The following is a 27,802-nucleotide window of genomic DNA, read 5'->3' on the forward strand; positions in this document are numbered from 1 at the left end:
GGATTTTTATATAAATTTCCATGGTACCTTTCCATTCTTTACCTTAAACCTTTATATAACTGAGGTACATCTTTTGTGAGCAGCATATAATTGAGAATTATTTCCAAATCATTGTTTTTTGATTGGCAATGGACCTGACTATAATGTAACTACATAGCATTGCAATTTAAAATATAATAGTGACCTTTAATCATGACATTAGATTTATTATAACCTTTCTTTATCTCATGCCTACTGCTTAACAGAGTTAGTGCATACTAACAATTAGTATAACTTCAAAAATAAATATATAATATAAAAATTCATAAATATGACTTTCTTACAAATAATTCATCTGTAGAATTTTATATGTAACTATAAATTTATATTACATTTGTTATATGAGAAATCTTCTATCTTTTCTTGTTAGATCAGAACCATAACATGCAGGTTTTGAATCCCAATCAGGCAATGCAGGTAACTGCGGTTTGTTTTGTTTTTGTTTTTTGGGTTTTTTTTGTTTTTGTTTTTGTTTTTTTAATTTTTTCTGTCCATCGAAGATAATTATTCTGGAAGAATAAATGAAAGGGAAAAAGTTACCTGTTTGACCAATCAAGTTAAAAATGATTAATTCAACAAACAGCATGGGGTTACCCTTATTAGAGAGTTCTATCATGTTATTTATTTTTAACCAACTTAATACACAAATGCTCAAAGATTAAATGTTATAAGAAACAAATTTAAAACATCACACGGCAAATAAATTTTTAAATGAAAATTGGAAAGTCATTTATAGTTTACAATGCCTATGACATAGTTTACAATATTGAAAAATATTTTTGAATTCAATTTTTATTCTATGTAGCAATATATCACCATTAAATATATATTATATTATTTAAATTTATCTAATACATTAAATTTTCTGTTTTTCTGTCTCTACCTTTCACTATTACATTATTTTATACTCACTGTGATATGATGGATTGTTTTCCTGGCTACTCCTTAGGTTCACCCTCACTTTCAAGTTGCCTATATATTTCAAAATAAATATAATCACTTAAAATTATATTTTCTTCAAGACTGTTCCACAAAACTCTGTATACACTTTCAATATTGATACAGCTTTGAATTCCTATCTAGGATCTGAGACTAAGCACTCCTTAAGAATATATTACCACTGAGAACACTGATCAATTAGTAATCAAGATTAATATGAGAAAAAAATACATTAATGTAAATTTACCTAAAAATGAATGCATAATTTTCATATTAATAACACTATTAGCTAAATAACAGTAAACTTTCTTGTGATTCATCTTCTGCCATATTTATTTCTATGAATTTTACCAGCTACTTTCTCTCCCAAAGATATTTGGTATCATTTTTCCACAATAAAGTCACCCAACATATGAATATCCTTTCAAATTGAATTATGTTAACTATTTTACACCCTGCATATTATTTCAGAAATGTTACATAACATTTTCAAATCATTTCTGTGAAACGTATTCTCTTTTATTTATATTATCTTATGAACTTTAAATATTTTAATAAAATTTAATGTTTATTAAGTAAAATGAATAGCAACACAGAACCCAAAGGCACAAATTATTTTATAGCAATTCCTCTGAAGAAAAGTAACACAAGTATAATATTTATTTTTATTTTTGAAGCATATTTTCAGATGTTTCTAAGGTTTTTTAATGAAAACTTATTTTATTTTTTCTGAAGATTAGCCTTGACTATAATCTCAATATTTCAGTCTGCTATTTATTAACTTTTAATCTTTTCAACCTTTGGTTGCCTAACTTTCAATTTATTTAACAGCCTAAAAGACTAATTACTCTTTTAGATTTCTCTGTTTCCTTTTAATAAAATAGTATGCACAAAATACTTTGAAATATATAAATAATAAAAAATAAAGTAATAATGTTTAATACATATTTAATAATTAAGATCAAATAATAAAAAGAGGTAGATAAACATTAACTAAAAATCGTTTCCACTTAAATTTATCCCAACAGAGTTCAAGTTGTTACAATATTAAAATTCCTGACCTTTTAAATATTCTATTTATTATGCACTACACTGATTATTAATATATTAAGTATTATATTTTACATGAAGATAAAAATTAAATCTGAATTATTATTTACATCATCATGCTGTTATTTATTAATAGGTCATATATACGCCAAAAAATTATCAAAGAAATGAATCTTAAATATGAAATCAATATACTCATCGCTTGTATACTCCTCAGTTCTCCATTTGTTTCTTTGGAAATAAACTTTTACCAGTGCGGCAATCAGTAAACAGAGAATAATGAAAAAAGGAATGAGTAGGAAAAATGGCCATCTTGTAGGTTTGGAATGATAAGCATTTTCAATGTAGCGTCTTTCTAGGAGAGAAAACACCAGTGATTTGAAAGCAATTACCAGGCATATAATAAAGACATTTCTTAAGGGGGTCTATCCACCAAGATCTAACAACTGTAAATATTTATGCCCCCAACGCTAAGACACTAAAATATGTACATCAATTTGTCACAAACATAAAGAAAATCATTGATAATAATACAATGCTATAAGTGGGGACTTTAACACCCCACTTAAAACAGTGGACAGATTACCTAAGTAGAAAATCAATAAGGAAACAATGGCTTTGAATGACACACTGTACCAAATGCACTTAACAGATATATTAAGAACAATTCATCCTGAAGCAGCAGAATACCTATTCTTCTCCAGTGAACATTTAACATTCTCCAGAATAGATAGCATACTGGTTCAATTCTCAGCCCTCAACAAGTACAAAGAGATCAAGCTCCTACCATGTGTATTTTCTTACCACAACACTATGAAACTTGAAATCACAAGAAAAATTTTAGAAAGAACAGAAATACTTGGATATTAAAGAACATTCGACTAAAGAATGAGTGGGTTAACCAAGAAATTGAAGAGGAAATTTAAAAGTACATTGAAGCCAATGAAAATGAAAACACAATAGTTTAAAATTTTTGGGATACAGCTAAGGCAGTCATAAGAGGGAATTATATAGCAATCCAGGCCTTCCTAAAGAAGGAAGAAATGTCTCAAACACACAAGCTAACTTTATACATAAAGCAGCTGGAAAAAGGACTGCAAATAAAGCCCCAAACCAGCTGAAGAAGGGACATAATAAAGATTAGAGCAGATCAAAGATATGAAAAAAGATAGTAGAGGGGTGCCTGGGTGGCTCAGTTGGTTAAGCCTCCTACTTCAGCTCAGGTTATGGTCTCTCGGTTTGTGAGTGTGAGCCCCACATTGGGCTCTGTGCTGACAGCTCGTAGCCTGAAGCCTGCTTTGGATGCTGTGTTTCCCTCTCTCTCTCTGCCTCTCCCCACTCATGTGCACACTCTCTCTCTCAAAATGAGTAAACATTTTTTTTTATTAAAAAAAAATAGTAGAACAGATCAACAAAACTAGGAGCTGGTTCTTTGAAAGAATTAACAAAATTGATAAACCTTTAACCAGATATGTCAAAATTAAATAGGAAAGGACCCAAAATAAATAAAATCATGAATGAAAGAGATCACAGCCAACACCACAGAAATACAAACAATAACAAGAGAATATTATGAGCAATTATATGAAAAATAGAGCAATCTGGAAGAAATGGATAAATTCCTAAAAACAAATAAACTACCAAACTGAAACAGGAAAACTAGAAAATTTGAACAGACCCATAATCAGTAAAGGAATTGAATCAGTAATCAAAATCTCCAAACAAACAAGAGTTCAGTATGAGATGGCTTCTCAGGGGAATTCTACCAAACATTTAAAGAAAATCTAGTAACTATTCTTTTGAAGCCATTCCAAAAAATACACATGGAAAGAAAACTTCCAAACTCATTCTATTAAGCCAGATTACCTTGATTCAAAAAAAAAAAAATACTCCACTGAAAAGGAGATTTACATACTAATTTCCCCGATTAATATGGGTGCAAAAATTCTCATATTAGCAAAAAAATCCAACAATACATTAAAATCATTATTCACCACAATCAAGTAGGATTTATTCCTGGGCTGCAGGGATGGTTCAATATCCACAAATCAATCAATATGACACAACACATTATTAAAAATGTATAAGAACCACCTAATATTCTCAATAGATGGAGGAAAAAACATTTGACAAAACACAGCATCATTTTTTGATAAAAAAAAAAAACCCTCAAGAAAGTAGAGATATAAGGAACATACCTCAACATCATAAAGACCAAATATGAATGACCCACAGCTAATATGACCCTCAATTGGGAAAAACTGAGACCTTCCCCCTAAGATCAGGAACACAACAAGGTTTTCCATTCTCACCACTGTGGTTCAACATGGTACTGGAAGTCATAGCCTCAGCAGTCAGATAACACAAAGGAAAAAAAAAAGGCATACAAACTGTCAAGGAAGAAGTCAAACTTTCACTCTTTGCAGATGACATGATACTCTACAAGAAAACCTGAAGAACACCACAAAAAAATTGCTAGAACTGATCCAGAAATTCAGCAAAGTCACAGGATATAAAGTCAACATACAGAAATCAGTTGCATTTATATACACCAATAATGAATTAGCAGAAAGAGATATTAAGGAATCGCTCCCATTTACAATTACACCAAAAACCATAAAATACCAAGGAATAAATTCAACCAAAGAGGTAAAATATCTGTATGCTGAAAACTATAGACAGCATATGAAAGAAATTGAATAAGACACCAAAAAAATGGAAAAATATTCCATGGTCATGGACTGAAAAACAAATATTGTTAAAATGTTGATACTACCCAAAGCAGTCAACACATTCAGTGCAATCCCTATCAAAAAAACACAAGCGTTCTTCACAGGGCTACAACAAACAATTCTAAAATTTGTATGGAACCAGAAAAGACCCCAAATAGTCAAAGTAATGTTGAAAAAGGAAACCAAAGCTGGAGGCATCACAATCCTGGACTTTAAGCTGTATTACAAAGCTGTAATCATGAAGACAGTATGGTACTGGCACAAAACAGACACATAGATCAGTAGAACAGAATAGAAAACCTAGAAATGGACCCAACTAATCATTGACAAAGCAGTAAAGAGTATCCAATGATAAAAAGATAGTCACTTTAGGAAATAGTGTTGGGAAAACTGGACCATGACATGCAAAAGAATGAAACTGGACCACTTTCTTACAGCATACACAAAAAAATAAATTTACCATGGATAAAGACCTAAATGTGAGACAGGAAACCATCAAAACCCTAAAGGAGAAAACAGGCAACAACCTCTTTGACCTCGGCTGCAGCATCTTCTTACTAGGTATGTCCTGGAGGCAAGGGAAACAAAAGCAAAAATCAACTATTGGGACCTCGTCAAAATAAAATGTTTCTGCACAGTGAAAGAAACAATCCTTTTAGCAAAGCTAAAAGGCAACCAACGGAATGGGAGAAGATATTTGCAAATGACATATCAGATAAGGGATTAGTATCCAAAATCTATAAAGAACTTATCAAAACCCAACACCCAAAAAACAAATAAACCAGTGAGGAAATGGGCAAAAGACATGAATAGACACTTTTCCAAAGAAGACATCCAGATGGCTAATAGACACATGAAAAGATGCTCAACATCACTCATCATCAGGGATGTACAAATCAAAACCACAATGATATATCACCTCACACCCACAGAATGGCTGAAATTAACGACTCAGGCAACAACAGATGTTCGTGAGCATGCAGAGAAAGGGGAGACATTTTTGCATGTGGGTGAGAATGCAAACTGGTGCAGCTACTCTGGCAAACACTATGAAGGTCCCTCAAAAAATTAAAAATAGAGCCATCCTAGGACCGAGCAATTGCACAATTGGGAATTGATCCAAAGGATACAAAAATGCTGATTTGAAAGGCCCTATGCACCTCAATGTTTATAGCAGCGCTATCAACAATATCCAAATTATGGAAAGAGCCAAATGTCCATTGACTAATGAATGGATAAAGATGTAGTATATATATACAATAGAGTATTACTCGGCAATCAAAAAGAAGGAAATCTTGCCATTTGCAACAACGTGGATTGAACTACAATGTAATGTTAACTGAAAAGTCAGTCAGAAAAAGACAAATATCATATGTGGAACTTAAGAAACAAAACAGATGGAAATAGAAGAAGGAAAGGAAAAGTAAGATAAAAACAGAGAGGGAAGCAAACTCTTAAATACAGAGAACAAACTGAAGGTTGCTGGCAGGATGTTGAATTGGGGGGATGGGTTAAATGTGTGATGGACATTAAGGAGGGCACTTGTTGGGATGAGCACTGGGTGTTATAAGTAAGTGATGAATCACTAAATTCTATTCTTGAAATCATTATTACACTATATGTTAACTAACTTTAATTGAATAAATAAATAAGTAAATAAAATTTCTGGAGAGTCATTTAAAAAATAAATCATTTCTATATTTTAATATGACTATTAGCATAAAATTTTTAAACTTTTATAGTTTTATAAATTAACATGTTTTTAAATGAAGTAGATAGGTTTATAGCATCAGTGCCCCCAAAATTTTTTCTAACTTCTATAATAGTCCTATCCTTTGCTATTTATACTCAGAACTCTTTATTCTGTAGTTTCTCTTCAGAACTGTTTGATAATATAGATGAATAGAAAGTGTGACCCCTGTGAAGAGCAGAAGCAGTCTTTCTCAATACTCTATTTTTATTAAGAAATACTGTACATGTGATAAAATTTTCATGAGTTCCAAAATACCTTTCTTTTATTGTATTGTATTGTTTCGTATTGTATTGGTATGTATTTTCATGTCTTGTCTAAGAAATTATTGCTTATTCCAAGGTCATGTAGAAATTTCCCTGCTTCCTGGGGTACCTGGGTGGCTCAGTCAGTTAAGCTTCCGACTTTGGTTCAGTTCATGATCTCACAGTTCTTGGGCTCTGTGCTGACAGCTCAGTGCCTGGAGCCTACTTCAGATTCTGTCTCCCTCTCTCTCTGCCCCTCCCCCATTCATGCTCTGTCTCTCTCTGTCTCTCTCTCTCTCTCAAAAATAAACATTTAATTTTTTTTTTAAAAATTCCCCTGCTTCCCTCATGAAGATATATAGTTTTCGTTTATGCATTTAGATTTATGATTTATTTCATATAAATTGGCAAGTTGAGATTTTAAGGGTCAATGGTCTTATGTAGATATTCAATTGTTACAATACAATGTTTTGAAATGATTTTTATTCATTGAACTATCTTTGTACCTTCCTTGAAAAAAATGTTTAACCATATATCAAGACTCCCTATTCCATATTCCATATCATTGATCTGTTTGTATATCTATCCATTACCAATGCCACACTGTCTTCATTAACATAACTATATTTAAATCTGTAATATACTAAATTCAATATAAGGGAAATAGACTAAGCTTTTTTTCAGGGTGGGTTGTTTTCTTAATTAATTAATTAATTATTTTTTTGGCTATTCTGAGCACTTTTGCAAATATTTTAGAATCAAATATTAATATATAAAAAGTTGCATGCTCTTATGATTGGGTTTTTTAATCTATAGATTTGGTGAGAATCTTAAAATAATAAACCTGGTGTACATGGCAAATTTCTCAACTTATTTTTATGTTTAACATCTGTCTGCATTTCTGTTTTAGTTTCAGTGTAAAGATATTATCCATATTTTGTTAAATTTATTTCCAAAATATTATATTTTTATAATAGTGTAAATAGTACTAATTATAAGTTGGTTTCCATTTACTGCTGTTATTATAAAACAATACTACTAACTTTTGAACATTATTTCCTCTGATCTTTCAAAATATATTACTTCTAGAAGTGTTTTGTAGATCCCTTAGGATTTAATATTGTACTTAATTACAACATATGCAGTCTCATTTCATCCTTTCTGATAATAATCTTTATGTTCTTGATTTCTTGTTTTTTGTTATTGCACTAGCTAGGATGGCTAGGATTTATGGGAAAATGTTGAATAGGTATGGTGAGAGCATAATTTGTTCCCCTGCGCTTTGAATTTCTTTTTTTTTTGAAAAACAATGTACTTCATCATAAGTTGTATTAGGTACATTTTCTGTTGATGCTTTTATCAGATTGATCAAGTTTACTTCTGTTTGCTGTTTTTTAAAAAAAATTCATAAATAGGTGTTGAATTTTTTGTCAAATGATTTTTATGCATCACATGAGAAAATCGTATACTTTTTAAAAATAATTTCATTGATTTGATGAATTCCACTGATTGACTTTCAAGTGATACAGGAGACTTGCATTTCTAAGATAAATCCCAATTAGTCCAGATTACTATCCTTTTAATATAGATAGCTATAGAATATGCTAATATATTGGTAAGAATGTTTACATCTGTTTTTATAAAAGATGTTTTTCTGTAACTTTATCTATGTTAACTTACTTGTCTGGATTTGGTATCAGGGTTATGTTTTCCTTATACAACGAGGTGATAAAAATCCTTCCTACCAGTTTTTTGAAAATGGTATTTCTTCCTTGCAAAAATTTTCTGGATTTAACTTGTGAAAACATCTATTTCTAGAGTTGGGGTGGGGGGCTGGTTATTTTTGTTGGTATTGATATTTAAAAATTATAAACCCACAGGCTAAAGAAATTTTAATTCTGGTTTCTTGGTTATATCTTTGATTTATAATTCCTTTTCCATAGGAATAGCCATTTTTACAACTGAATAGCTTTATCAGCCTTGTTTCTTGCCCATAACTAATTGGGACTCAAAGAATTTATGTACTATTTTGATCACTTTTATTCTGAGCTGATACAATTCCTTTAAAATGTGTGGGCTTCTTGTGTGTCAAATAAAAAGTACACCCCATTAATCAAAGGAAAAGTCATGCCCACAAATCTTTTTGAGATAACATTTTTTTCTATATTGGACCCTGGTGAGGCTGCTATTAGACAACTTACTCAACATTCTCCATAGCCTTACTTTTTCAGAGTTTTTAGAAGCATTCTAATACAACACTTAGAAGACCTTTTGCATAGACAAGATCTATAAAATCCATCACTTTGTTTTTTTTTAGGATTTAAAAGAGTCTTACAGTCACATGCTTGACTTAATTGTTAACTGATGTCAAATTTTATTGTTCAATATCTCAGATTTAGTTTTTAGCCATTTCTCTCAATAAGCATGTTTTGTTGGAAGACCCTAAGGATGAGAATATTTTATTTTCAAACTAAACCAAACCAAAACACAAAATCCTGTCTTTTATATTTGATCTACATTTTACTTGAGAATTGAAATGTGTCTTCATTAACTATTATTCTCTTCTCATACTTTATCATAGGCAAATTAAATCACCTACTGGAAATCTTTACAATCTACCTGGAAATCTTGCTGACCAGAACCATAAATTCTATTTTCCATATTGTCACAGGCAACAGTGATGCCAAACAATTTGCCACTTCATAATAAATGTCCTTATTTCTCCAATTTCTAATAACATGTTTTAAAGCTATCTTTGAATTGTTCACCAACAGTATTCTCAAGACAATTTCAACATATACCAAAAGTCTTCAACAGTTTCCTAGATGACTTTCTACCTTCCATGTACCATCCAATTCTAAAGCTAATGCCATATGTCTTGGATTCCTTTATATAAATACACTATCTGGTTACCAAATTGTTTTCTATTATAGATAGAAAGAGGTGCAGGAAACTTTACCCAAACACAGAAACTTAAAACGATCATTTAATTTTGTTCATTTTGTGCATCATGAATTTGGGGAATTCATATTTTGTGTCTCAATGTAGTCAAATTTCAAATAGGGAAGATGATTTTCAACAGAATGAGCATTCCAACAATGAGAGTTGCAAGAATTGGTATTCTAAAAAACCCAGTCAGAATCTCACTTCTATACATTTTATTGATCAGTTATACCACTAAGGTCAACCTGGACTCAATGAAAGAAGTGGTCTCTTCTGATTATTGGTGAAATGACATGTGTGTGCATGGACAGAAGCAATAAATTACAGCTGATTTGAAGATAAGTTACTGCAAACTAATTGTTCTACAGAATGGAAACAGTTTAAAATGCATTAAGAATACTCTAATGTTTTTAACTTACCAATCTATTACCATATGGCAAACACTGGAATGAATGTGGAAATGTTAAGAACTACCTCTAGCTCAAAATCTGGGAAAAGCTGCTTTAATTATCTGAAATTTAGGTTTTTATATTAAGACTGTCCCTAATCATCATGGTATATGCTTGGCTTACTCTAAAATCCATCTTCTTTGAAGAAAATTGTAGGAAACTACATTTTCTAAGAACTCCAGATTTCTAGTTATATTAGGCTAACAGGAGTAACTGAAAAACTTTTGGAGGGTCAGAATAGTCAAACTATTTATAGTATTTAACCCCTGTCTCTGCACCATCTCCCATAATCGCTTATATGCTCTATAACTCTTCATGATAGATAGTACCTCTGCTTGTGATCTACCTGCTGGTATGTAACCCTGACCATAGTTACAAGTCATGCTAGATGGCTCAGATGTTGGTACTAGTAATACTGCCTCCTTTCATTGTCCCTCCAACTGCTGAAGTGATAGTGTATTCCTGCGTTGCCTAAAGATTCTCCAATTGGCTTTCATCTCTGCCATTGTGTGTTGCCTGATGCCTTATGTTGAATTCCTTCTCTGTGAAGGGCTAAAGTGATTTTTGTTTTCCTGCCTGGGCTTTTACTGATATGCCTTATATATAATATATGTTACTTATGTTATATTACTCTCTACAAGTAAAATATAAACTTTCCTCATATGATTTATTATTTAAGGCCATATCTAACCTAAATATAGATTATAGACAACTAAATAAAATATTATTTATTAAATTTAATAAATTAAAATGAAGTTTTAGTTATGTTTTCAATTTTTTATTAATACTTACCAGAACTGGCAAGGCCAGCAGCTACTTGAGGTGGAAAATTTCCACTGTCAACACTCCCACCAGTCCATGCATCATCACTAGTTTCACAATTAGGAGGCAAATACGAAGGGTTACAGTGACAGTTCTTTTTATTATTGCATACCTGAAACCAGGAGAAATATCATCTTTTAAGATAAAAGCTATAATTATTTGTGTTCCAGTAGAATTTTAAAATAATACTTAGGTCAAATGAGGCCAATATTCTTATGTGGTTTATGAGTATATAAACGTGTGTGTGTGTGTGTGTGTGTGTGTGTGTGTCTGTGTTTGTGTATTCAGTTATGTGTTTACTTTCTAGTATTACTCTCAGTGATTTCTATTCTCACATCACATTACTGCACTTACACCACGTTCATTGCATTTTCCTGGAGTACAATCATAATTCAAATATCCAGCATCTACACATTCTTTATTCTTGCAAACCTGAAAAGAAAATAAACCAAAGTAAAATAACTGAAATAACATCTATATTTGACATTTCATTAAAAGAATTCTCTACGATACTGATATAAAAGGTATTTATTTAATAAGTGTTAACACACTAGCAATAAGTTGATTAATTTATAGTGCTGTTTCCAGCACTAGATGAGACGCTGATTATCTGATAGTCAAGAAAACAACAGAAGTATCTTCTCTTCTTGTGCTGGTATAAAAGACATCAAATAAATAAAAGTGAAGATAACTATGTCATAAATACTATAATGAAAAAAGCACAGGGAATTTATCTGATATGTGGGAATAGTTTAATCTTATCAAACCTCTTATCAACCCCAGATGTTGAACAAGACTTAGGCAAGGATAGAAATGAAAGACAAAGTACTTATAGGAAAAGAAATAATATTTAAAATGACCCTACATTGAAAGATAATACAAAACTTTTGAGAAATATTAACAGCAGTGTAGCTGGTACACAGAGAACAACCATTTAATCATGAATTCACTAAATAATTGAGTCCTACAGCATGCCTGTCCTGAGAAAAAAACCAGTGAACAAAAAAAAATCTCATTTTGTTCATATTGCAGTGAAAGATATAGAAATGCACAAATAAAAAGGCCAAATGTGATGTGACAGTAACTGTAATGGCAGGATTGTGCAGGGTCTTACATTATTTTTTTAAAGTTTATTTATTTATTTTGAGAGAGAGAGAGAGAGAGAGAGAGAGAGAGAGAGAGAGAAAGCACAAGTGGGGCAGGGGCAGAGAGAGAGGAGAGAGCAGGAATCCCAAGCAGGTTCCGCATTGCCAGTGTGGAGTCCGCTGTGGAGCTCCATTTCATGAACTGTGAGATCATGACCTGAGCCAAAGTCAGATGCTCAAACGACACAGTCACCCAGGAGCCCGTGGGGCCTTACATTCTTAAGCAGAAAGATGGCCTATAACCTGCAAGCAATTGGTTGTTTTTAGAGATTTCATGGAAGATGGAGAGCTGATAAAAATACGTTTTAGAAAAAAGGATGGAAAAGGCAATAGAAAATGTTGAGAGACAAATTAGGACACCTTACAGTAGTCCAGAAAATGATAACCATAGAGTGAAATTGAGTGGTAATGGTGTAATGAAAACTCATGGTTCTATTTGAGATATCATTAAAAAGTTTAATACACTTAATTTTAATGATAAATTGATTTTATTGGAGGATGAAAAGAAAGATGGGTCAATGACACCAAGGTTTCTGGTTTATATAACACTCTTAGTAGTAGTATGATTGATTGAGGTAGGGAAAGCTACACAGAAAGCTCAAAAGTTTAGCAGTTATTTTTTGAGACTTCTTTCAACTTCTTTCAACTATGCTTAATATTTTTAAAATATTTAAACATTTATTGACCTTATGAAAAATCTCTGAGTGACATGGCAAACCAAAGAACATGTAACTGGAAATATTATTTTTATAAAAATGTTTTCTAAATATTGTCAGTATTTCTTTGGGAGTCTCTTCTTAAAAATATATAATAATAATAATATACTAATTTTTAAAACCAGACAATGAATCTTCCCAAAAAAGGTTTTGCTAAACATGGTGAGTATGAAATAACACATTATTAAAGGTGTCTGATAATTTTGGCAACCCATACCTCCGTTTAAGAAGGAAATATACTTATTATAAATTGATGACCAGGCTATTCTGAGGGGTTGGGGTAAGAGAATAAAAGTTCTAGCTGTGGATACAGACTAGTGTTGCTATTGTTAGAAATATATCTGTTTTGTTACAATGATGCTTTATCACCTAACTAGCACTTGGGCAGAGAAGTTAAATAAATAATTTGCAGAGCTGTTGTCAAGAAGAAGATAAACATAACTCTTATAAGCATTAAATAAATTCTTTCAACTAGAGAAGAAAAAAGTTGAGAAGCCATTGTTGGTATTATGAGTATTCTATTTGTGCAATGAAGAAAAGTTTTTTGGCTTTAACATGCTTACTTCAGTTGTACCATGCAGAAAGGCTAGGAAAAAACACCATCCAAAGTGGGGAGCTAGCTACAAAATCACAGAAGTTTTTTATCACCATAATATAATATAATATAATATAATATAATATAATATAATATAAAGAAAACAATGGTTCCTCACCAAACACTTTGAAACAGATTTTTTGAAAATTTGGTTTGTGGTAAGAAAACTGATGCAGTTTCCTATTCTTGTCACTATGTTAGAGTAGGATTCTGTAGAAACCTTCTTGTACAGAGGACTTAAAATAGTGAATAAATTATGTGCACATATTCCTTGAAAAGAACACATGACTGTACCAGAGATAAAGTGAAAATAATTTTAAGTTCACAAAAGTTAAAATGAGACAATATGATTCCACAAAAGTAACCAGAAGCGGAAGCCAGTATTCCTCTACAGGCCATCAGTGACCAAGCAAATAGACTTTAAGTGATCATGTTTACCCTGTACAAGTGACAGAATTATAAGCAGGTTTTACTAAATACTGAAAAAATAATCTGGATAGAGGCATCAACAGAATGGTGCATTAGAAAGTCCAAAGTTCTTGTTCTATCTTGGAGATATTTTTAAAATAATAAGAAGGAAATCTGGCTAAAATAACCAATAAGAACTCTAGAAATAGTCAATGGTCTATGGCAACCAAGAAAATGCCCAATCAAGAAACAGCCAAATTTAAAATTGTAGAAAAATTTGTGGTAATTTTTTTAGAGTTTACTGATTTATTTTGAGAGCGGGAGAGAGAGAATCCCAAGCAGAGGTGTGCTGTCAGCATAGAGAGCCCAATGCGGGGCTCAATCTCACAAACCATGAGATCATGACCTAAGCCAAAATCAAGAGTTAGATGTAGGGGCGCCTGGGTGGCGCAGTCGGTTAAGCGTCCGACTTCAGCCAGGTCACGATCTCGCGGTCCGTGAGTTCGAGCCCCGCGTCGGGCTCTGGGCTGATGGCTCAGAGCCTGGAGCCTGCTTCCCATTCTGTGTCTCCCTCTCTCTCTGCCCCTTCCCCGTTCATGCTCTGTCTCTCTCTGTCCCCAAAATAAATAAACGTTGAAAAAAAAAAAAAAAAAGAGTTAGATGTATAACCAGTTGAGTCACCTAGGTGCTCCAAACTTTGTGGAATTTTTAAAATCAAATTTGCCCCCACTCCTTCCCCAGCATGGCATAGTCTTGGTATGGAGGAGGAAACTGCTGAGTTCACAATGATTTCCTTTGAACTGAAGGGAGCAGAGGAAACCATATTTTCAATTTCGTATTTTTCTTGGGAGCTACCTGAAGGACTGGTCTCTGTTTAACCTAACTTGAATCTTAGATAAGGGGAAGCAATGGACACTGCTCAGGAATGCTGTAAGGAGACTTAAGTTTTGCAAGCACCTGGGGCAAAAAATAATGGGTAAAGACATACAATAGATCATGTGAAGCCCAAAGGAGAGGATGGCATGAGAATTTTTTGAAAAGTAAGACATCTGATAATATCCATGTATGTGGGAAATCAAAAAAACCACAGGGAAGCCCAGGAAAGATGCATCATCACAAAAGTTCTGAGAAGACCACAAGCTTTCTTTCTCCTCAGGCTGATTCCAAGGCTTAGAGCACACCCAACTTCCCAAGCACAGAGTCAGTCTGCAAACACTGGGAGAAATGTCTGTTTTCTCAAATGTCCAATTTTCAACAACAACAACAACAACAACAAACAACAATCAAAAGGTAGAAAAAGAAACAGGAGAACATGGTCCATTCAAAGAAAGAAGATTAAGTGACATAATGTTATTTTTAAATAACTATACTAAATATGAAAAAGTTAAATAAAAGAAAATTTAAATAAAAACATAGTTTAAGAAAGAAAGAAAATCAGAAAAATTATATATGAACAAAATGAGAATATCAACAGAGATAGCAATTATAAATAGCAACCAAAAAATTATGATGCAAACATGTAATAACTAAATTTAAAAATTTATTATTTAGACTCAAAAACAAATTTTGGTTGGCAGAAGAAAGAATCAGTGATTTAAAGATAAGACATTTTAAACTTTGGAGTCTTAGATGAAGAAAGAAAAAAACAAAGAAAATGAACAAAGATAAAGAGAGTTATGAAATACCATCAAGCAGATCAAAATACATATTATGGGACTCCCTGAAGTAGATGAGAAAAAAGGAGACAGGGAAATTAGCTGAAAAACTGATGTCTGAAATGCCCCATGTTTGAAGAATAACATGGATCTACAAATCCTATGAGACAAATGAATACCAACTAAGGCAAAGGCAAAGAGATTCACACCAAAACACATTATAATCAAACAAAATGCCAAAGGAAAAAAATAGAATTTTAAAAACAGCAATTGGAATATGAATTACCATGTACAAATTATCCCTAACAAAATTATAGCAGATTCCTCGTTAAAAACTTTTAAAACCAAAATGCAATGGGCTCATATATTGGAAATGCTAGAAGGAAAATAAAAAGTCTTGACAACTTAGAATTCTATATCCAACAAAACTGAGCTGAATTTGATAGGGGAAATTAGTACATTCTCATATTAAAAAGAAATAAAATTTGAGGGAATTTATTACCATAAGACCTAGCCTACAAAAAAATACTAAAAGGAGTCCTACAAGATAAATAAAAACTTGCTAGTCTGTAACTAGAATTTACACACAGAAATAAAGATCTCTGGTAACAATAAATAAATGATGAAAGTATACAAATTAGTAGTATTGTAGTTTTCATTTATAACTACATTTTGAAATTTCTAAGATTAAAAAGACAAATACATAAAATTAAATAATTATAAGTCTGTGTTAATGGGTACACAGTATATAAAATGTAATTTTTGACATCAAAAAAAGTGTGGAGGGCAAAGATGTACAAGAGTAGATGTTTGTGTATACTTGAAGTTAACTTGGTATTAGTTCAAATTAGATTGTTATAACTTTAGGATGCTATATGCAATCCCATAGTAACCACAAATATAATAATCTATAGAATATATACAAAAGGTATGGAGAAGAGAATAAAAAATGTGTTACTACAAAACATGAACTAAAGAAAAATGAAGGTAGTGATGGGGAAATAATGTACAAAAAAAATTATAAGAAATATAAAAATAATAAAATGTCAAAAGTAAGTCCTTTTCTATCAGTTACATTAATGTTAATGGATTAAATTCTTCAATCAAATACCATGGGGTGGCAGAATGGAAAACATTGCTCAACTATATGTTTAAAGGGACTCTTTCTGCAAGACATTCACCTGATATCCAATGTCACAAACATGTAGAAATTGAAAGGATGGAAAAATATATTCCATGAAAGTAACAACAAAAGGGAATGAGAATGGCTATAATAATATCAGACAAAATAGATTTTAAATCAACTATCATTGCAAGAAAAAAAGTACACTCTAGATTAATAAGTAATCAAAATTCACCAAGAAACATACAAATGATAAACAGGTATATATCAAACATCAGAACTCCCACATAATGGCACAAACAGAATTGCTGAGAGAAATAGATAGCTCTACAATAATAGCCTTCAATATTCCACTTTTGAAAAGAAGGGGACAGAAGATCAATAAAGAGAGGATGTGAAAACACTGTATAACAATTGGACCTAATAGACATGTATAGAACACTGCTTAACAATAGCAAAATACACATTTGTCTCAACTGCACATGGGCATTGTATGCATTAGGACATATATAGTCACAAGACAAGTCTTAATAAATTTGGAAAGATTGAAATTATGCAAAGTATCTTTTTTGATTACAGTAAAGTGAAACTATACAGTAAAATCAGAAGCAACACTGAAAAATTTACAAATATGTGAAATTATCACATATGAAATAAAAAAAACTAGTCAACAAAAATACACAATGGATATTAGAAAATATTCTGAAACAAAAGAAAACAAAAACACAATACACGAGACATGAAATGCAGGAAAACACTGCTGACAGTAATTTTTAACTGTAAGCCAACACGTTAAAAAAGAAGAATGATTTTATTTTTAAATTTTTTAAAAATGTTTATTCACTTATTTTGAGACAGAGTGAGAGTGAGAAAGAGTGTGTGTGAGCAGGGGAGGAGCAGAGAGAGAGGAAGAGAGATAACCCCAAGCAGGCTCTGTGCTATGAGCACAGAAACCAATGCGGGGCTCGATCCCATGAACTATGCTATCTGAGTCGATATCAAGAGTTGGAAGCTCAACTGACTGACCCATCCAAGTGCCCCTAGAAAAGGAAGAAGAATTTTAAATAAAAAACTTAAACTTTCACCATAAACAAACAAACACACAAACAAGCAAACAAGCCAAGAGGTGGCAGAAGGAAGGGAATAACAAAGATTAGAATTTAAATAAAAGAGAAAACAGAAAACCAAATTAGAGAATAAAAATTAAAGACCAAAAAAATTGAAAAATCTTTTACCTATAATTACTAAAATAAATAATATTCAAATAAGTAAATTAGAAATAAAGGTGAGCACCTTGCTATCAATTTTACAGAAATAACAAGCTTTATACGGTGAAAAACTGAGCACCAACATTTGGATAAGCTAATAAAATGAACAAATTTTTAGGAACACCCCATCTACCAACATTACATCAAAGAGAAATAGAAAATCTGACTAGACCTATAACTCATAAAGATACTAAATCAGTAATCAAAATCCTTGAAACAAAGAAAATTCCTGGACCAGATAGCTTCATTGGTGAATTTTACTAAATATTTACAGAATTTCACCAAATATTTAAATCAGTCTTTCTCAAATTCTTCCAACAAATGTAACAGGAAGGCACACTTCCAGATCCATTCTATAAGGCCAGAATTACCCTAATATAAAAACCAAGGACACGATAATAAAGGAAAACTACAAACAAATATTGATTGTAAATATTAATGCAATGTTCTCAACAAAACATGAGTAAACAGAATTCAACAACATATTAAAAATTTGCATATCATAACCACGTAGGATTAATTTATGGAATGTGGGAATGATTCGACATACAAAAATCAATGTAATACACTACATTAAAGGAATAAAGGGGGGAAATAATCACACAACCATCTCAATTAAAGTAGAAAAATCATATGACAAAATTGAACACCTTTTAATGATAAAAAAGAATCTAACAAATTAGGAGTAGAGGGAAACTACCTCAATATAGTAAGCACTATCTATTAAAAACACACAGCTACACTCCCAGGGAAGATGGCAGAGTAGGAGAATCCTAAGCTCACCTCATCCCATGGATACAACTAGACAACACCCGTATCAGTGTACACAACCCCCCAAAAATAACCTGTAGACTGGCAGAACAGACTCTCCATAGCTAAATGTAGAAAAAAGACCACCTCAGAGAAAGTATGAAGGGATAGTCCAGAGCTCAACAGAATTACAGGACTGTCCACAGGAGGTAGAGATACCTCAGGTGTGGAGAAAACAGAGAAAGAACCCCTCACACCAGAATACTCAGGCATGAGGAACTCACATGAGAAAGACAAATCCTTATAACATCTGGCTTTGAAAACCAGAAGGACATAATTTCACAGGTTCTTACAATCTGTGGGGCTTAATGCCTGGAACTTTAAAAATCACTGGGCTTGGCTCTGGGAGAGCCAGGAAAGGTGATTGGAAACTTGAGCCCTTAAAGAGACAGCACAACAAACAGCCCCGTGGAGATGGAGCACAGAAGCAGCAGTGTATATGGGGTATATGAGAGGGAGATTTGTTTACTAATCTCTGAGTCTGAGCCGGAAGAGAGGGATCTTTGGGAGACTTTTCCAGGAACAAAGGAGCTGGAGGGCACTATTTCTCTTCTCTGCGCCATACACTAGACACACAGACACCTGTGTGAAACAGCACAGCAACAACATTCCATCTAGTTTGCTAGTAGGCCACCCTGCCCCTGCATTCTCCTGCAGACATAGCCTGTCCACCACAGCAGGCCCACACAAACCTTGCTAACCCTTCCCCTGAGTTCTACAAATATTTGCCTCCAATATGCCTTTGGCCATGCTCATCCAAAGTAGTGCCACAAGCAGTGTGCAAGCTGCCCCAATAGTGGCCAGCACCACTCTAACATGACTCTTGCCCTGGGAAGAGTGCCAAATAATCACACGTACCAGTGCCACTGCAGCCTCAGCAGTGGACTAGAGACGGGCATCTGGTCTGACTATAGGCCCTGCCCACCAACCTTCTCAGGAGACAACACAAGGAAAGTGCCCTACAGTTTGGTGTTACCACATCTCTAGGAAACTCCTGATCTGATACAATGCAAGCCCAGAGTAGCCCCAGATGGCCCATATGATTTCACTCATATGTGGAATTTAAGAAACAAAAGAGATGAACATAAGGGAAGGGAAGCAAAAAGAGAACAAACAGGGTTGATGGAAGGGAAGAGGGTGAGGGGGAAGTAGGTGGGAGAATGAGCTAAATGGTGATGGGCATTTAGGGGGACACTTGTGATGATGAGCACTGCATATACAAGTGATGAATCACTAAATCCTACACTTGAAACCAATATGACACTATATGTTAACTATAGTTTTCAGTGTATGAGCCTTTTACTTCCTTTATTAAGTTAATTCCTAAGTATTTTATTCTTATTGATGTTATAAGTGGAGCTGATAACATAATTCCCTTTTCAGAATGTTCACCTTTACAATGTAGAGATTCCACTCACTGATTTTTATGTCCTGATAGTGTATCCTACAACTTTGCTGAATTTATTAGTTCTAATATAGTGTGTATATTTCTGTATCTCTGTGTAATGTTTATGGCTTTCTACATATAAGATCATGTTATATGTTAACCAATATGACACTATATGTTAACTTGAATTTAGATAAGATATTGGAAGAAAAAAATTCAAGTATCACATATATATAAAATATAGTTAGTATACTAAGTATTTCACAATTGTTTGTACGGGTATATAAATAGTTGTTGGAAGGTCCATGAACATGGAAAGTAGTCACATCTTATATATATGCATTTGAATGATTTTGCTTTTATCTCATTTTTATTATTTTCATCACTAAAACGAGTGTATATTATTTTAACAGTTCTTTTCAAGTAATTCTATTAAAAGATAATTCATGGCATGAATTACATCTCTATGTACCATGAGACAATTTAATAAAATCTAGTGAAGGGCGCCTGGGTGGCTCAGTCAGTTGAGCGACCGACTTCGGCTCAGGTCATGATCTCGTGGTCTGTGAGTTTGAGCCCCGCGTCAGGCTCTGTGCTGACAGCTCGGAGCCTGGAGCCCGTTTTAGATTCTGTGTCTCCCTCTCTCTGACCCTCCCCCGTTCATGCTCTGTCTCTCTGTCTCAAAAATAAATAAACGTTAAAAAAAATTTTTTTTAAAATCTAGTGAAAGAACAGTACGATTCTCCGTTCAGTGAAGATACGTTAATATCAATGAAAAAATTACTAAATAGCCAATAAAATGTTTATAGAAAAATAATCTGCATGAATGTAGATTTAAAATGTTTTTTCTTATTTTTAAAGTTCTTATTTTTGAAATCAAATGCACACTTCAATTATGAGAAAAATATTAAACATGCATTTGAAAATAGAGTATAAAATATTAAGAATTTATTTGGGGAAAAAGACTACATACCTTATTATTACCACAAACAGTTCCTTCTTTTACCCACATCTTTTTGCTAATTATAAAATCATGTGGAAAATCCAATGCAACGCAGATGTGTCCATTTATGTTGGCATAAATAGCAGTGGCATTTGGAATATTAATTATTTCTTCTTTTTTATATTCACATATTAATTTTCCACACTGCAGATCCCTATAATTTACCCATAAATGAAATCATTAGCCTTCAATAAAAAGAAATATTAGAGTATCATTTATAAATCAAAAAGATTTAGGTAAAGCATTGAAGTCTTGCAAAAAGATTCATGCAATTAATTGTAAAACAAGAAAATATAAAAGCCTTACCTGCATTGTAAATAATAACTGAACATTTTAATAATTTTGAACCATTTCCAAGTTAGCCTGATCACTTTTTTTAAAGTAATTCTTTCACTCTTTTTTGATTCTTAAAGATAAGCAATTCCAAGCTTATTCCATTTTTGAAAATTGGTAAAGTTCATCTAAATACCAGTCTCTTTGGATTTTCTTTTTAATTTTTTAAACATAATTCCTACTCTCAGGATGATAGGTCCCAACTGACAAAACATTGAATCCCACATCCAAGAAGCATTATATACAATAAATATTAAAATAAAACTACTAAGATACATCATAAACATAATGCTGTGAACCACAAAAAAAGTGATAAAGGTAATCAGAATATTAAAAAGCATGAAAAGCAAAAGCATAATCATACAATTTAACACTGACTTTCCAACAGAAACAATGGAAACCAGAAGATTATTGAATGACAAATTCCAAAAAAGAAACAAACCATCTACTGTCTTCCTATTTTATGTGCAGAGAAAATACCTTTCAAAATGAAATATGGTATTTTCAGACAATAATTGAGAACATTTATCATCAGCAGTCTTGGACTAAAGAAAATGTACACCAAGTTCTTCACATTAAAGGGAATTGATCTTAGATGGAAGCTTTCAAAACTACAAAATGCAAATAGCTTTATCAGATGAGGAAGTCCCTTTTTATTCCTAGTTATGTGAGAGTATTTATCATGGATCAGTGCTAGATCTTGTGATAAGTTAGACACAGAATAAAGAAAATTGTACAGATAAATGTACATGAGGGGGCTATGAGAAAGAGAATATATAGTTAAATCATCTATTCCCCAAACAAGCATAAACTGGGCAAAGTTGTCAAAACAACCATTTCAGGGCTATAAAACTTACCAAAACAAACAAAAAAGTGAGAAGTATTTATGAAAAGCTGCCATAAAATCAAGAGTGGTGGGAACTGTGGTCTTCTTTACTGAATCTGCTCCTATGCCCTCTCAGATCAGTTGATGCTGTTATTTTACCAGAGTCAGAGCTGGCCATGAAAACTATTAAATTAAATGTCAGCAAAATGGTTCTAGATATGGTGAAGAGGACAAAAAACTTCACCCATTAACACTTTGAATAAAGTAGCAAATTTGGTAGGGAAAGAATGTAAAATCAGCAGCATTATGAGTCTGAGATTGAAATCCCAGTTGGGGTTAGTGACAGATAAGATAAAAATCAAAGACACAATCCTGGAAGTAATAGCTCCATTAAGGGTAGTGATAAACTATCCTTATGTCACAACCCTAGCTGACAGAGAGGCTACATGCATGTGCTAGAGAGATCTGAGAATGATTGATAAGAAGTAACAGCAGTGGAAACTAAATTTACCTTGAATCTAAATGTGCTCCCTAATTACAAAGAAAAGCCTAAGGCCACATGACTCTAGTGATAAATTCTATAAAATACATGAAAAATATTACTAATTCTACACAAAGATTTACAGAAAGTGAGAAAAATAAAACATTTTCTAACTTATTTTATGGGCAAGTAGTATTCTGACATCAAAGCAAAGAAAAGACACCACAATATGATAAATATGGACACAAAAATTCTTAACAGAATATTAGCAAACCAAATCTAGAATTACACAAAATGATTATACACCATGACTAAGTGGGATTTACCCAGGAATGTATCATTGGGTTAATACCTAAGAGCCAAGTCACAGAATAAAGGGGAAGGGAACACATAATTATTTCAAAAGGCACAGAGATAGCATTTAATAAAATCCAGCACTGATCCATGATAAACATATCTAGTCAAAGTGGGAATAGAAAGGAACTTCCTCAAACAGATAACAGCTGTATGAATAACCAACTAGTAACATCATGGTTAAAATCCAAAGATTGAATGCTACCACTCTTTAATCAGGAACAAAACAAACACTTCTGCTTTCACCACTATTATGGCAATGGAGCACAGATTTCTCAGATACTATACCAAAACCATAATCTGTAAAAAAATAAATGAATAAATTGGGCTTCATCGAAATTAAAGTCTTCTGCTCTTTGAAAGATGCCATTAAGGAAAGAAAAGGGATAGATTTAGAGAAAATATTTACATTTCATACATCTGATAAAGATTATATTCTGAATATGTAAACTATTTTTTCAATTTAATAATAACAAACCACAATTTGGAAATAGGCTCTAGATTTGCCAAGACAATTTACCAAAGAAGGTATGAAAAAGGCTAATAATCACATGAAAGACTGATCATTTCATTAATTAGTACATAAATTCAAAGTGAAACCAGAATGGTTTTACCTTTTTAGAATGACCAAAAGAAAATAGACAAACAAACAAACAAAACCCTATAAGCATATAAAAAGTTATTACAATACCAAATGTTGGTGAGGTTTTACACTGTTGATGGAAATGTAAAATGATACACTCACTCCACAAAATACTTGGAAACCTTCTTACGATATTAAACATATATGGAGGAATAGTAAACTTGAATAGACTTATAACCTGCAAAGAAATGGAATCAGTAATCAAAACCCTCCCCAAAAAACAAAAGTTCAAGGCCAAATGGTTTCATAAGCAAATTCTAAAAAAAGCATTTAAAGAAGACTTAATGTCTACTCTTCTCAAACTATTCCAGAAAATAGAAAAGGAAGGAAAACTTCCAAATTCATTCTATGAGGTCAGGATTACCCTGATATCAAAACCAGAAAAAGACACCACTAAACAGAAAATCATAGGCCAATATCCTTGGTCAAAATTGATGCAAAATTCTCAATAAAATACAAACAAACTGAATCCAACAATACATTTTTTAAAAATCAACATTAACAAGTGGGATTTATTCCTGTGTTGCAAAGGTGGCTCAATATTTGCAAATTGACCAAAATGAAACACTACATTAATAAAAGAAAGGATAAGAAGCATCTGATCATTTTAATATATGCAGAAAAAGGATCTGTACAACATCCATTCATGATAAAAACCCTCAACAAAGTAAGGTTAGAGGGAAAATACCTCAACATAATCAAGGCCATTTGTGAAAAACCCAGTTAATATCTTCCCAATGGGGAAAACCTGAGAGCTTTTTTTCCTCTATGGAACAACACAGGGATGTCCACTCACACCATTGTTATTTAACATAGTACTGGAAGTCTTACCACAGCAATCAGACAACAAAAAGAAATAAAAGGCATCCAAACTGAAAAGGAAGAAGCCAAACTTTCACTATTTGCAGATGACATGATACTCTACATGAAAAACCCAAAAGACTCCATCAAACCTCTGCTAGAACTGATACACAAATTCAGTAAAGTAGCAGGATACAAAACCAATGTACAGAAATCTGTTGCATTTCTACACACCAATAATAAAGCAGCAGAAAGGAAATTAAGGAATCAATCCTATTTACAATTGCACCAAAACCCATAAGATACATAGGAATAAACCTGACCAAAGAGGGAAATAATGTATATAATACCTATGAAAGAAATTGAAAAGGACACAAAGAAATGGAAAAAAATAATATTTTTTAGAAGAACAAATATTATTAAAATGTCTATACTACCCAAAGCAATCAACATATTTAATACAATCCCTAGCAAAGTATCAACAGCATTTTTCACAGAGCTAGAACAAACAATCCTAAAATTTGTATGGACCACAAAAGATGCCGAATAGCCAGAGAAACCTCAAAAAAGAAAAGAAAAGCTGGAGGCATCCAATTCCAGACTTCAAGTTATATTACAAAGCTGTAGTGATCAAGACAGTATGGTACTGGCACAAAAATACACACATAGATCACTTAGATCAATACAGCTAAATAGAACACATGCCCGCGCCCGCGCGCGCGCACACACACACACACACACACACAGAAGCAGGAGAGAATATCCCATGGGAAAAAAGACAATCTCTTCACTTCAACAAATGGTGTTGGGTAAACTGAACAACAATATGCAAAAAAATGAAACTGGACCACATTCTACACCATACAGAAAAATAAATTCAAAATGTATGAAAGACCTAAATGTAAGACAAGAAACATCAAAATGGTAGAGAACACAGGCAGTAACCTCTTTGACATTGCCCATGAATACTTCTTACTAGATATGTCTCCTGAGCCAAGGGAAACAAAAGCAAAAATAAACTATTGGGATTCATGTAGGTGTTTTTTTCTGCAACCTCAGTTCTCTGATGGGTCAAAGAAAATTCATGGATTTCAGTTTGTTTAGTTGTTTAGTTTGTTGTTACAACAAGAGAAATGACTTCCAAACTCTTTTTTTTTCTTTTTTTTTGGGGGGGGGCATCTGTTTTCATTAGAAAACTCCACTTGGTCAGCGTTTCCCTGACCCGGAACAGAGCCTGGGCAGCCCCCACGGGTCTCTCGGCCTTCAGGTTGTCTTCTCGCTTGTTCGGGGCGGGGCGTGCGGGGGGGGGGGTGAGGGCAGCGTCAGGCAGTCTCCTGAGTGCCCCTCCCAGACCCCTCAGAGTTCTCCCTGCTGGCCCCGCCCAGCTCGGTGGTGGGGACCTGAGGGCCCACAAGGCTTGAAGCTTGTTGCCTAAAGCATTCCTGTTGGTATGGCTTCAGGATGGAAGTGAGGCATGGAGTAGGAACTCTCATGCAAAATTTCCCACAGTTTCATTAAGATAAAAAAGTTACTTAGATTAAAATGAATCAAATCATTTTAAGGATATGTTTATGTGCAAATATCACCAAAATCCTGTGGAGTCCATTTTCCTTTGTGGGCATTCAGAATCAATTTTTACTGCTGAGTCCATCCCCAAGTAACCAGTGACCTGATTTTTGTCTCCATGGATTTACCTTTTCTGGAAAATTTATGTAGTGGAAATCATAAGGATTTTTGTCTGGTGTATTTTAATTATTATAATTTTGTAAGGTTCATCCATTTTGTATCATACATCAGTAGTTCATTATGTTTTACCAGAGAGAAAATGTCAGCAGAGATATGGAAATTGTCAGAATAAGCTATAAGAATGAAAAGAAGATAATCGCAAAATAAAATAAAAAAAAAAGTAACAGAAATTAAGAATGGCTCCCAAGGGCTCATCAATAAAACTCAGTCAAAACAGCAAAATACTCAGTGAACTCAATGATAGGTCATTAGAAACTTCCTAAATGAAAACTCAATGATAAAAAATAACAGAAAAAAATCCAAGAACTATGGAACAATATCAAAAACTGTAATGTATTCATAATAAAATTGCAGAAGGAGAAGGAAAATGGAGGGAAAAAATTTTAAGAAAATAACAGCCAAGATCTTTCCAAAACTACTGACATTAAGTCACAAATGCAAGAATCTCAGAGAACACACACAAATATGTTGCATGCACCTAAAGAAACCAAAGTCAATGAGAAAATCTTGCAGGTAACTAGTTTGGGCACATACCTTACTTACAGAAGAACAAAGATAAGAAATACAACATCCCTTTACCGTAAAAACAATGAAAGAAGAAGAGAGTGGAGCGAAGTTTTAAGGGTTGAAAGAAAAAAAATCTAACTTGGAATTCTGTGTCCAGTGAATTATTCTTCAAAAGTAAGGAGAAATAAAGACTTTCTGAGACAAACAAAAAGTGATAGTGTTTTTTGCCCCCAGACCTGTTTTGCAAGAAATGTTTTAAAAAAATTCTCCAGGCATAAGGAAAATGATATGGGTCAGAAAATTGGATCTACCTAAAGAAAAGAAGAGCATCAGAAAATAAACAAATTAAAAAAGCATATTTTAAAATCCAGACATTGTCAGAGTAAAAAACAAAAACATTACCCGAAGTTGGTTTAACATCTGAACGTCGATTGATGTAATATACAATATCAATAGAATAATGGGCAGAAAACACAGAATCATATCAATAGATGGATGAGAAGCATTTGAAAAAAGTACAGCTACCACACAAGATTTTCTGGATTTTGCAGTCAGGCGGTGGTGGGGGCAGGGGGTGGTGGGAAGAGAGGGTGTTTGTTTTTCATAGAGAGAGAGAGAGAGAGAGAGAGAGAGAGAGAGAGGATGAATGGGGGAGAAGGGCAGAGGGGAAAGAGAGAAAATCTTAAGCAGGCTCCATGTTGAGCATGGAGTTGATGCAGGGCTCGACCCCACAACCCTGATATCAGGACCTGAGTTGAAATAAAGAGTCAGATGCTCAACCAACTAAGCAACCCAGGTGCTAGTCCACCATTCAAGATTTAAAACTCTCTAGAAACTAAGAATACAGGAGAACTTTCCTAGTTTGGTAAAAGGCATCCCCCCCAAAAAAACCCATACAGTTAATAATAAACTTAATACTTAATTTTTCTAATAAATTTGGGAATAAGCAAAAGTCTCTTCTTTCTCCACTTATACTGCAACATTTTCAAGCAAAAGAAACAAATTAAAAAGCATCCTAATTAAAAAAGAATA

At 33.1% G+C, this 27,802-nt stretch overlaps 1 protein-coding gene across 1 annotated transcript in view; it reads right to left on the reverse strand.

Annotated features, from left to right (window-relative positions):
* Positions 1-324: 324 nt before the first annotated feature.
* Positions 325-27,802, reverse strand: part of ADAM2 (ADAM metallopeptidase domain 2) — a 146,439-nt gene continuing 118,961 nt past the window's right edge. The window contains exons 16-21 of the mRNA XM_040453573.1: positions 21,050-21,233; positions 11,324-11,401; positions 10,940-11,081; positions 2,224-2,383; positions 952-1,011; positions 325-548 (exon numbers count right to left, since the gene is read on the reverse strand). Coding sequence (XP_040309507.1) covers positions 978-1,011; positions 2,224-2,383; positions 10,940-11,081; positions 11,324-11,401; positions 21,050-21,233 — 598 coding nt within the window. The 3' untranslated portion in view covers positions 325-548; positions 952-977. The remainder of the gene's footprint in view (positions 549-951; positions 1,012-2,223; positions 2,384-10,939; positions 11,082-11,323; positions 11,402-21,049; positions 21,234-27,802) is intronic.

This window comes from Herpailurus yagouaroundi, unplaced genomic scaffold, assembly GCF_014898765.1.
Source record: "Herpailurus yagouaroundi ecotype Mexico unplaced genomic scaffold, PumYag 28, whole genome shotgun sequence".
In the NCBI taxonomy this organism is placed as follows: domain Eukaryota; kingdom Metazoa; phylum Chordata; class Mammalia; order Carnivora; family Felidae; genus Herpailurus; species Herpailurus yagouaroundi.